Source organism: Halichoeres trimaculatus, unplaced genomic scaffold (assembly GCF_033239565.1).
Source record: "Halichoeres trimaculatus isolate MK-OKI-2021-1 unplaced genomic scaffold, fHalTri1.1 fHalTri1_scaffold_3, whole genome shotgun sequence".
NCBI classification, from domain to species: domain Eukaryota; kingdom Metazoa; phylum Chordata; class Actinopteri; order Labriformes; family Labridae; genus Halichoeres; species Halichoeres trimaculatus.
Genome location: NW_027437181.1, coordinates 14,291,418 through 14,303,630, shown reverse-complemented (window position 1 = coordinate 14,303,630; position 12,213 = coordinate 14,291,418). Strand labels below are relative to the sequence as shown.

Sequence of the window (12,213 nt, the reverse complement as noted above, 5' to 3'; positions counted from 1 at the left end):
ATGGTTCAACACTAATGATATGGATGCAACAAATAAACAAAAATTCAGGGGTGCATGTGAGCTTTTACACAGTGCTTATGCCTATCTGCTTCAAAAAATACTTGTGTTTGCAACATATTCCTCCTGAATCCCAAATAAAAGCAGAATCATCTTCTTCCAGAACTGAATGGTCATCAGTTAAATTGTGTGGCAAATAGGTAGTTTGAGCTTCAGCTGGGGGAATTGCTTTAAAGCATGGCTTCTCTAGCCCAGGCCTTCATCCAGAAAGTTGATGATGTTTCATAAGAATGCATTTCTTGTTGATTTAGAATATTTCTTCTTTCTTTCTGTGATCAAATCAGACTTGCATGATCTGTATTGGTCTCTGCTTCCATTTTTGTTTGAGCTACTACTCCTGGGAGTTGTGTCTTTGCTTTAGAGACAAAAAAGAGCAAAGAAGCAATGATGGAAGTGGACCCCAAAGGATCTTGGAGCAAGACAACTCTGGAAAAACAGTTGCATTTAATCATTTTTTTGGATGCTTTTGTCAGACACCCTGCTCAAATGGGGGCATTGTGCTTCCCTATATTTTAAAAATGGATAGAACAACAACAACAATGCTGGATGTTCACACTCAGCTAAAACAATGTGTTTCAGACAGAGGCCAACATAAGGGATTCTCATACGAGATTGGGAGAAAATGATTTTTTTTTAGCTGTAAATCACGTAAAGCTACTACAAGGGTTCCAGAGGGACAGTATAGCCGCGTTTCCACCAAGCAGTCTGGGTCGGTTCGTCTCGGTACGGTGCGCTTTTAGCTGCGTTTCCACAGACTCATCCCGGGACGGATCCCTAAAAACCGAGACGAGCCGTCCCACTTTTTTGGGACCCTTTCGTATGGGTGCCAGACTGAACCGATCCGCTCTCGGAAGGTGGAGCAACACACTGCAGACGGTTGATTGGTCAAAAGAATCGTCACTCACCCCGACAGCGGCTGCATTTCTCCTGGTGGCACACAGACTTCTCTGAAACGAAGCTTGATTGCACTTTGTACTTTGTAACAGAGAGTTACATGAAAATCACAGAGAGGACGAAATGCTGCATGTCTTCCATCCGTGCTCTTTGTTTACTGTGTCGCGTTTTCTTCTTTGTTGGATTTAATCACGGGGTAAGCTGCTACGGCGTCGCACTATTGTTTACCAGCTGTGGCTTCCGGCATGCGGCTTACACGCCGCCCACCACGAGAGGGCACAGTTTGCTGTGGAAACGCAAACGGGATGAGACGTAACTGTCCCAAACAGTCCCAAACCGTACTGAACCGACCCGTACTGCTTGGTGGAAACGCAGCTTATGACACCTTAAAAAAAGCACAGAACTCCCTCTTTAATTAAAGGACAGGCACTTGTTTTTGGCTTGAACTTCATCATTTTGAATTTTTCCTTTTAATTTGTTGACAATTCATGACAAGATAAATTATTTTAAACTGCAACCAAACGAAGGAGGTAATCAGTAGAGGTCAAGGTAAAACATTAATGATTGTTCCAAGCCTGCTTCATTCTCTCCAGCCACCCTCTCTTGTTTGTAAGTTCCTGCGTGTTGTAGTGTAAATGGTTTTGAGAGCAGTGGGGCCTGAGTGCCTCTGTGGTCCAGAGGGGTTGCAGACAGATATAGGATGTTTTAGAAGAATAATAATTGGAATATTTGCAGAGGTCAAATTCCCCATTGACATCCTTTTATTATGCTGCCAACCTGCTGTGCTATAAATGAGACAGAGTGGAGCACACGACCATGCATACTTCACAAACAGCCCTGCTGCACACAGAGCTCCACTATAGATCATCGGCTGATGTATGGAAATGAAGACTGGAAAACGCAGATCTGCCTTTGGAGGCCAGAGCCTGACAGACAAGTGCGGCTAGACTGATTGTGCCAGAGGCTGGGAGCTGGAGACTTGCAATGCAGGAGCTCGTGGAGCACACAATGAGCATCTACTAGGTACGAAAAAAAGCATGAAGGTCACTGGGTTGCAAGTCTCAGCATTGAGAAGACTGCTCATTGTAAATACTCTCCACCTGAGGCTCATCTCTTACCCTGCATGTGGCAAACACATAAAACAAAGCTTAAACTGCATATTAGAGAAGCATCTCAATACGGCTGAATCCTCACATTATTCCTTAATGACTCCTCAAGGCCACCAGCCTTGAAGAGAAACTGAACCAAATCAGCTTTTCTGCCTTTGCTGCAAAAAAAAATGTATGAAGACATGTCTATTTAGTGTCATGGAGAGCTTTTTAAGTAAGCAATGTGTCTGCTGCTGGCAGGAGCTTTTTGGTGAGTTACAAGCTCAAGAGGCCTGGATGAGCACATTAATATGTCTACGTGTTTGCCTGATAGCCAACATCAAACTCAGCACGAGCACCAGGAAACAAGCAAACCTAATAGCTTCAACATGCCAGCAATTTATGGTTTTCTTTGGGGGTTTTCAGATGCAACATATAGGGATAGCGGGTAAGAAGAGACAGAGAGCAAGATTGATAGACCAAAATTCAGAGAAGGGTAGTAAAAAAAGACAGACGGACAGATACAGAGATATATTGACAGACTGATAAATAGATACATAGATAGATACATGGAAAACGACAGCAGGAAGCAGCACACAAGGACTGCTTCTTTGTGTCAGGATAAATAATGATTGCAGTGCTGAAAAGATGAGAATGGAGCAGAAATAAGATGGCAGACACAAAGGAACCCGTAACCAAACTGCAGTTTTGCCGCCACAAGAGATGGGATTGGCAATGTGTAAGAGGACGCCTGCATTACAAAAGACTGTAGCAACAGAAGCGCAAATCATTACTGCTACCTCTTTCCAAACCTGTTTTCATGCTCAAGTAAGCCTCTTGGTTAGCATCAACGAATGAAATGCAGCCTTTTAGTGTCTTCAGGCCTTCTGAATGGCTGTCAGACGTGATGAAAAGAGAGCCGTTGAGGAGCATGGTTTATAAAGACCAAATGGAATTTGTGTGTCTGAATACTAGATGTGGCAAGATTAGACACTGAGTGTATGCATCTCATTATAGTACAGAAATGGGTGCTGTGAGAAATCTTACATATATGCAAAAATATACACAGCTAGAGGTCTGTGAAGTAAGGAGGTGGACCAAGGTTAAGAGAGATCCAAGGATTCTGGTTTCTATTGATCTCACCTTTGTACTTATGCGTCTAGGCCAAGGGCTTGTGGACACGCAGCACAGTCAGGAGAAATGAAACACTCAACGGGAGCATTGTTATCCACAGATTATTAAAGCACCAACAAAACCTGGAGGGGTCCTCACTAGGAAGGGTCCAAACAATAAAGCCACACATTTTATCCACACTCTGTTTTCTCCTTCTCACCTCTTCCTTCACTCCCTCCTGCTGGGAACTGAGCAGCGGGTAAAATCTTCTTTGGAGCAGCAAGAAACACGCTGTGACAGTGGAACTGCACAGGGCTATATAGTTGCAAACACACACTCACAAACACATGGACAGGCTGTACGCAGACTGCTGTTCACCCACTTCCTCCTGAGAGTTGCCTATGGCAATACGAACAAAAACATGACAGAGGCTCTCCTGACCACCCAGTCTGTCCCCGCCTGCCTCTGACCTTTACCACTCTCTGGATACTCTGGCCTAACTCCGAGTGTACGCTGGGCTGTGTGCATGTCTCTGAATCAAATTAGTTCAGTCATCTTTTTGTTGAACCAACACAGAGACTTTAACTACTTGTAAACAGTTTATTTTTTCCACAGCAGCAGACACGACCTGAGATACTCTCTTGGAAAATAAACCTATAACTCTAGCGAATGTGCTTTGGCACAAGATTAATGTTTGTATCAAACAGCAGTGCAGATGAGCACAGTGTAGCATGGATCAAACAATAAGCTGAAAAAATATTTGTAACAACAAGCATCTAATCCTGGAATTATCCCGAGAGAAATACCAACATAGAAAGCTACAGGTAAGACTCAAAGTGAAACATGAATATGAACGGAGAGTGTAGAGTCTGGGCTTATGCTCTTCTTCTTTAAAAAGCTCTCTTTACCTTATGATAAATTACATGTTAAAAAGATTAAAAGTATTGTGATAAACCTATTCTTTTTGTTTCACAGGAGTAAGGATTAAAGGGCATGCATTGTTCATTCAACTGTATTTTAAAGGAGTGGCAAATTTTACACCTTTTCTTCATCTCAGTTATGAAGCATGAAGGGGGCAGATTTAAGTCAGACTTATTAACAAGGATATGCTGCTGTTCTAATATACGCGCCAACATGTTCATGAAGTAAACAGTAATGGGTGAGCACTTTAAGTGATACAAATCTGTCACTGAGTTAAGAAAAATTTACCGGCCAAGTTTCCTGTATTGAGACACTGTACTTATTTCAGATAAATTGACAAAACTTTTTTCCTATCTCATTGGCAGAATTTTATAACCAAATCAGTAGAATGTACCAATGGTGGTATCGGTTATCAGTGCCCCTCAAGGCTTGACTGGTATCGGTGGGAAGACATCCATGGTGTTAATCCAGGCAAAAAGCTCTATGCTTTTTTTGTTTTTGTTTTTAACAGCCCTCTTTGCTTCTTGATTTGAAATGTTGCCTTTGATACTTGCTTTTTTCTGCATTACCAGTCAACAGGATATAAAAGTTTACATTTGAAAAGGATTTGTGTACATTCTGAAGAATTGTTAACATTTAGATATTTAATTGTTTGAATAAATATTGACTTCAGTAATTCCATCTACTCGTTCTTCCTTTTACCCAAAACATTACTAGTCTTAACCCACAGTAGGGCATGCAGGTTATCATTTACCACTGGTATCGGATCGGTATTGGTCGATACAATAGCGCAGGTATCGGTATCCATATTGGAACCAGAAAAGCTGGATTGTGCATCCCTACAAATCAGGGTTTTTTTTTTCTTTTCATATCATAAAACTGGACTTTTTTCTGAACTTGCTAGGTTAACATGTCTCATATCAAGATCAAATTTTAATAAGAATAGGACACCAACACTTGCTTGGATTTCAGTTTTTGAGGTGTAAATCTCAGTGCTTCAGAGTCAAGAGCATCTAAGTTCTCAGACAAGATGTGCATTTTCTGGACCCAAGACAGTCCAGCATAGACATAAAAGTTGCAAAGACCAGCCTCTTTTAGGAATAAGGGAAAGACAGGGTTTGATTCTAGAAAAAAACACAAGTTCAGTTTTGGTCTTATCTCTTGCTGCTTGAAATGAGGTGTTAAAAAAAAGGAAATCATCATTTAGTATAATAGAGAATGTATATGGAGGTACCAACCCAATCTGTGTAACCTGATGGATGGAAAGAGAGGGATGTTTTTGTCAGTATAGATTTTGCATTTGAGGACAGCATGACTTCTGGTCTTTTTCCAGCATTTAAAACCATTTTGAACCAATGAAAATTTGATGTAGAGTTTCAAACAGTTTTAAAATGGGAGAGGGCGAGGATGGGGGTGGATGCATCTGCAGGTTTTTCCTTTTTACACTTCCATTATTTGACTCTCCTTTTTATATCGGACTTTACCTCTGTGCTGGAGTACAATGAACCCAATCTCTCCTCTCAGATTACAGTTAGAAGTCATTTGTTTTGTGTTTCTTAACTGACTCAATATAACACAATGATATAAAGTGGGGCTCACGATATCAGTTTATATGGCTGGACAGCCCACACAGCTCATTATCTTTTCATTAGGCTCACCTTTCCAATCATTTACCACGGTCAGTGTCCGCATCGTTGCCATTGTTTATGTAAGGTGATAAAGTTTAACAGCCACTATTAAAGAATCTAAGTTTCTGAAATACTATTCTGTCTTGACACTGATTTCACAGCCAGCTCTCAACACTTTGAAGCAAAGACAACATTAACAGCTTTTCTCATTTAAATCAAAGCGAAAGAGGTTGACTTTCTGAGTGTCAGACAGACAGTGTCACACAGAGCTGCAAAACCGAGAAGAAGAAATGAGTTGCCTTGTTTAGTTTTTTAAAAGGAAAAGTTAAGCTATTTTTATTACTGATTTTGCATTTGTAATACCAGTTGGCTAAGCCCTGCTGGCAAACGCCACCAGGGGTGTTGATTTGACAGGGATTGGATGAAATTTCCTTTGTGCCAGCAGAGCCTAAGAACTTAAGTTGACACCAGCAGGAAATCAAAATAACAGCAATAATCACACTGTGATAACGCCTCGGAGAAACTGGGAGGTAGATGCTGTGTTAAAATGATCAAGTAGAGGTGGAGTTGTTACTTGATAATTAGAGAAAGGATTCTTGTCTGCCTCATAAGTAACAATAATTTATGTTTAGCAAATACCCAGGTAAACAACAGTGGCTTTGTGTCATTTCAGAGCAAATTAAAATGTGTCTCGATTAAATGAAAACAATGTGTTTATGTGGGAAGTTTTATATGTGGGAAACAGGATAATTACCTCTGCTGGCTCGATCCACATGCTCTAGGTCTTCAGTAAATTTGATCACATCGGGATATTCCTCTTCACACACTTGCGCCAGGAAGTGGAGTAATGTGGTCTTCTGGTCTGCTGACTTGGTGTCCTTTAACTGTAGCAAAAACAAACAGACACACACATGTAAATATGCAGGATGGATTTTATTTCAGGCTTTTTAGTCCAAATAAAAACTTGATACAAAAAATGCACTATGCCATAATTACTGCTCTGAAGGAGGACAGGGTGATGTCCAATTTTTGCAAGTGGTCATTTTAAATGTCAGTGATATTTGAAGTATTGATTTTTTTTTGCATGCAGTCAGTGATCTTACTTTAAGGGAAACTAATTTCTACTTTTCATTTCTGAATCATTTAACCTCAAAGATACAGTGAGTAGAAACTGGAATATTCACAATGCATTATAATTTCTAGCAATCAGACTTGAGACTAAAAAGTGTGTGATGTTCAAGTATGATCCTCTATTTGTCAATTTTATACTACAGATAGGTTTTTCAAGCATTTATATACAAAGGATTTTTCAATTCAAAGGGATTTATGTGGCAAACTTTGGAAAATACAGACAAAAAAGAAAGTTTGATTGAAGTGTAATTTCACTGAAGCATAAGGAGCAATTCTCAGAGTAGATACACAGGTTAACTTTCATTTAATCTAAAACACACCAAGAGTGAACCTTTTTTTTTCTTTTGAGCTAAAATTTACCGAAGCAGAGGTGCAAGAAATATTGATAGGAGATAGAAAATTTAGTAGAAAAGCTAATGCGAGTTGTAGCTCACAGTCTGTGGCTCTTATGTTCTGAAGCAGGCTGCTGTCTTGGTACACAATAAAATAATGATGTCCCTGCTTGATACAAGATTATAGTACTGTAACTCTCTCCTCCTGCATAGGAAAAAAAATGCTTCACTAACAAGTACCATTCTGAAATGAAAAATATAGAATACAGATCTCTCTTTTAGTTCCTACCTTTTTAACAAAAGTGTTCCAAAAGAAAATTGATTTGCAAAGTAAAACATACTAAGCTGCAGAAAACAAAGAGTGGTATTTAATTTCAATTGGACCTTTGTTGCTACAGTGTAGAATTTACAACAACTCGTGTTCAATAACCACATCTGCTGGATGAATCGTGACAAAGAAAAATGTCCTTCATTCAGCTGTTGTGAGCCCCTTCAGAACCTTTATAAACGCTGAATGCTGACAGCCCTACAGATGATTTCTAGTACTCATGCAGCTGACGCATAATCACTATGGGATGACCTTTTCTTTGCCTTGTGCCTCTCTTTCCCCCACACATTTTTTTCAAATCCTCTGATAAATTTCCATCACCATTCTTTTACAGTCTAATTCCAAGATGTCTCTCAGTATCCCCGCCAAACATCCCTCCTGTGGAGTGCGTTGCTATGTATCTCTCTAGGTGATCTATTGGTAGACAGCAGTGTACTCAGCCCCGCTGGGTTTAATCATGTTTGTATTATCTCCTCTAATCAAACATTCTCATCTCTCTTTTCATTTCTGTTTTCACATTTTTTCAAAAGCTTCAAGTGCTTGCTCACAAAAGGTCCCTCTCTGAATTTAGATGGATGGTAATCATAGTTGACAATGTAAACATTTTGCTTTTCCAGTCAGGCTGGGTGCAATTTTCTTGTGCTGTGGAGTGTGCCGTGGAATTAAGCTGTCAAACTCAGGGGGCCAGGCAGGAAGGTGATGTCTTCCTGTGTGTATCCTGCCTCTGACATAGACTCGCACCTTTATTTCACATCACACAAGCATGGAGATGAGGAGACACTTGAAGAGAGGCAAATGTGACACACAAAAAGTAATCCCTCATAGATGTTAATTAATTGATTGTGTTATTGTCACGCTAATGAAAGTAATCCATCATGTATGTATGAATCCATGTTTGTGTACGCACATACCCTGGTGTTTATATGAACATAAGCACCCAAGTCTAACAGGGCAGTGAGGTGGCAGTGATTAATGGCTGCGGTGCTTGTTACTGTGGAAACTGCAGCGAGTGTGCCAACAGCTGTAATGTAACCACCGGAGTCTCCTTCTCTAGGATTACACTCTGTTCTCAGCATTGCTGTCATAGAGAAAAAGGTACTGTTCTGTCCCTGATACCATACAATTTCCAAAGGGGATAGATATTTGCTGTAACTCTCATCCCACAGGGTGCGAAAACTTTCAAAGGGGTGCTAGCAGTAGCTTCAGTTATCTATTCCAAGCAGGAGAATGAGAATAAAGTCCTCCCTGGGATGGGCTGCTTTGATAGATGCCAGAAGATAGCGAAGAAGAAAAAAAACTTGACTTGTGGGGCTGATAGTGCTCAATCAAATGAAACAGTTTCAAACAAAACGTCTAATCACAGCAGCCACTTCAGATCCGTTCTCTGATAGGGTGCAGCAGATGTGAGATCAAAAAATCACCCCAAAATGACATACAAACGCACAAAGACCAACACTCTTGATGCAGCCGTACAAGAACTATGAATACTGAAAGAGAGACACACAACATTTTCCATTAATGAGCAGAGTGAAGTCTGAAAACTCAATCTATTTAAGGTTATCAAACATGTTTTTAATAACATTTGATCAAAAGGTGTGATTGGAACAGGGCTTGTATTAACAGTAACACAATATAAGCTAATTGCTAACAAGCCTTTTTACAAATGAGGTTTTTGATGACTTGTAATTGGAGAAAATAGAGATGATGAGAATCTGGAGGCCTCTTTCAAAAATCTTTGATAACCTTTTTACTCTGCATCTGGTATCAACTGAAACTGATAAACGGGGACCCTTTTTTATTGCCCTTTGCCCTTTTACCCTTCTTTTCTACTTTTTTTTAAATATTATTTTTTCTCAACTTTTTTCAAATACCTGATGTTTGAAAAAAGCATTGCATTTTTTTGTTTTTAAAAGAGAGGTTTCCATAGAAAGAAATTAGACAAAAAGTCAGTTTTGACTTTTTGTCTAATTTCTTTCTATGGAAACCTCTCTCTTAAAAACAAAAATTGTCTGGTCAAGATTGTGCAAGATTGTAAGATCATAGGCCTGCAGCAGCTCTCCCTCTCAGAGATCTTTGACAGACGAACTTTACAGAAGGCACAGGCTATCCTGTTTAGCTCTGACCACCCTCTGTTGGAGGAGTTCATCTCTCTCCCTTCGGGAAGGAGATATAAGGTACCTATGGCACGTACTAATAGGTACAAATCTTCCTTTGTGCAACGAGCAATCACTGCAGTCAACTTGCACAACTCTTAATGGCAATGCTCAGGTGACCTGACATATTTTATCCTTGTTTGACGATTGACAACTGGTTTTACCCATGACCTCACTCCTTTATTTATTGATCTATTTTTAAACCCTTTAAATCATTTTACATCACCAGGGGTTGTTCATGTTATGTTTGGATATGCTGTTCTTGCGATGTTGTCCTGTACAAATGTTTTGTTTATTTATTGATTGTTGTTGTTTTATGTGCCGTCACTGCAAACAAAATTTCCCCTGGAGGGACAATAAAAGCTCTGAACTGAACTGAACTGAACAGAACTTTTTATTTCTCTTTGACAATTCACGACACGCTGATACCTTATTGTTGTATTCATAACTACTATCCATGTTTTTTGTACCTCCATTACTGTTAAATTCATCATTGTCTTTGTTTTTGTTCTTTTATTTTTCAAATTCAATTCAATTATCACTAAAATCTTTAACTTTTATTTAATTCATTCACTTCTGCATTTTTTTCTGTCTGTCTGTCTTATCGTTTTTGTATGCTTATTTTGTAAACCTCTGGCCTATGGTTCTTGTGCTCTCAGTCTATGATAATGGTTCTTTGTGCGGCCTAGATTCTCTTCTCCTGATGATAATTTTTCATGTTTCATTGTATGATAAACTTTTTGGGTTGTACTTCTTGTTTAGGTAATTAGGTTGGACTGATTAATTACTGGTGTCTTTCTATCTTTTCTCTGACTTGATTGTGTTTGTTGTTGTTGTTATAGTGCTTGATTGACAAAACATTTAGAAAACCAATGTTTTCAAAGGTGCTTTCCGAATAAAATCAGTTATTTCTCACTCGGGGGGATAGAGCATTTGCGGTGGTGGCACCAAAACTGTGGAACAGCCTACCTATCCAGGTTAGAGCTGTACAGTCAGCTGAGCACTTTAAAACATTACTGAAAACCCATCTCTATTCTTTGGCGTTCAATCCCAACTAAATGAGTAACCTTGTTTTTTTTAATCTCTCTTTTTATCTCTTTTTATCTTTGTATCTTTTATCCCTTACATTTTATTCCCTTTTCTATCTTTTACTCTACTTTTATTGTTTTTATCCTTATTTTATTTCTGTTTTTTATGTATGTTTAAATGTTTGACTCATTGATATAAAGTGTATGAGATATTGTTTTGCACCTGCTCTATAAATAAACTTTGACTTGACTTGACTTGACTTGACTTGAAGTGACTGTGATTTGAGCTTTTCTGGTTGCTCCTACTCCTGCTACATACTTCATCAGTGAGTCCTTCTTCTTGCATTGCTTGTTGATGATCCAGCTGGCTCTTCAACCCTTACCTTACAGAGTGAACTCAGGTCAAAGCCGGCTCTTCAACCCTTACCTTACAGAGTGAACTCAGGTCAAAGCCGGCTCTTCAACCCTTACCTTACAGAGTGAACTCAGGTCAAAGCCGTACGACTGGGCGTTCCGAGAGCCAGCATTCATGTAATTTCCCAGCAGCAGCACCAGCTCCAGCAAGCGGCCGAAAGAGCGGCTCTTCCTGACCTCGTCGCAGGCAGCGTTCACGGCCAAGATGTCTGGACGCAGGTTGTTCACCTGCTCCTCAAACTGCAAGCGAAAGAGGATGTGGCTGAGGCGAGGACGTAGCCGCTTTACACTGCTCATCTGGGAGACAGGAAATGGAGGGGACGAGGGTTTGTGAAATGGAAAAAAGAAAAAGAGTATGAGGAGTTCTGACAACGAGAGAACAAAGTCCGAGACCATAGTTAAACTTGAAATAACTACAATCGCACTTTCAGCACACACATTCAGCTCATCTCATTTAAAAGATATTTATGCAGCCGGGATGCTGTAAAAGTGTTGCTAGGCACTAGTAATAGATGCTGGCAGTGATTTGATTTGGGACCCAGGTCTGGTAAGTTAATTGCGGAGTTAGTGTCCATATAGGGCAGAGAGTGGAGGGGGTGGAATATACAATAGGCTGCCTTGGATTACCACTCTCACACAATTAGAGAAAATTGGAAAATATTGCACTGGGCCCAGGGCTTGGCCACAGCAGTGATTGTGTACGTGTGCAGGGTGGCAGGGAGGGGCACAGGTTCCAATTGTCTGTTTCACACAACAGCTGGCTGTGCGGTTTGATGTCCTCCATCAAGGGTTTAATTATAGCTACTGTAATGTTATCAAATGACTATTTTGGTCTGTGAGTAAGTGAGTGTGTCTGTGTGTTTGTACTGTGTGTACTGTGGGTTTTTGTACAAGATAAAAGAGGAGAGAGACAAACAAAGCAAGAGTAGACAATGATGAAATTAGGCAATAGCTAAGTGTACAAGAAACCAACATGATGCTAGAATTGAGAATGGAGATAGGGTGAATTTTATACCGTGTTGAAAGGGAGAAGGGTGTTGGTATCGTAAGCATGTACTGCTGTTTATTCATTTAGGCCAGAGACAGCATGGGACACATCTGGGATGCTGAAGGCAGCATTAACAAA

The 12,213-nt window shown here is 40.0% G+C and overlaps 1 protein-coding gene across 1 annotated transcript in view; it reads right to left on the bottom strand.

The window, feature by feature from the left end:
* The window catches only part of LOC141788242 (protein diaphanous homolog 3-like), a 176,637-nt gene that overhangs the window by 78,337 nt on the left and 86,087 nt on the right, over positions 1–12,213 (bottom strand). Inside the window, exons 21-22 of the mRNA XM_074667124.1 lie at positions 11,145–11,384; positions 6,456–6,585 (exon numbers count right to left, since the gene is read on the bottom strand). Of these exons, the coding sequence (XP_074523225.1) occupies positions 6,456–6,585; positions 11,145–11,384 (370 nt within the window). The remainder of the gene's footprint in view (positions 1–6,455; positions 6,586–11,144; positions 11,385–12,213) is intronic.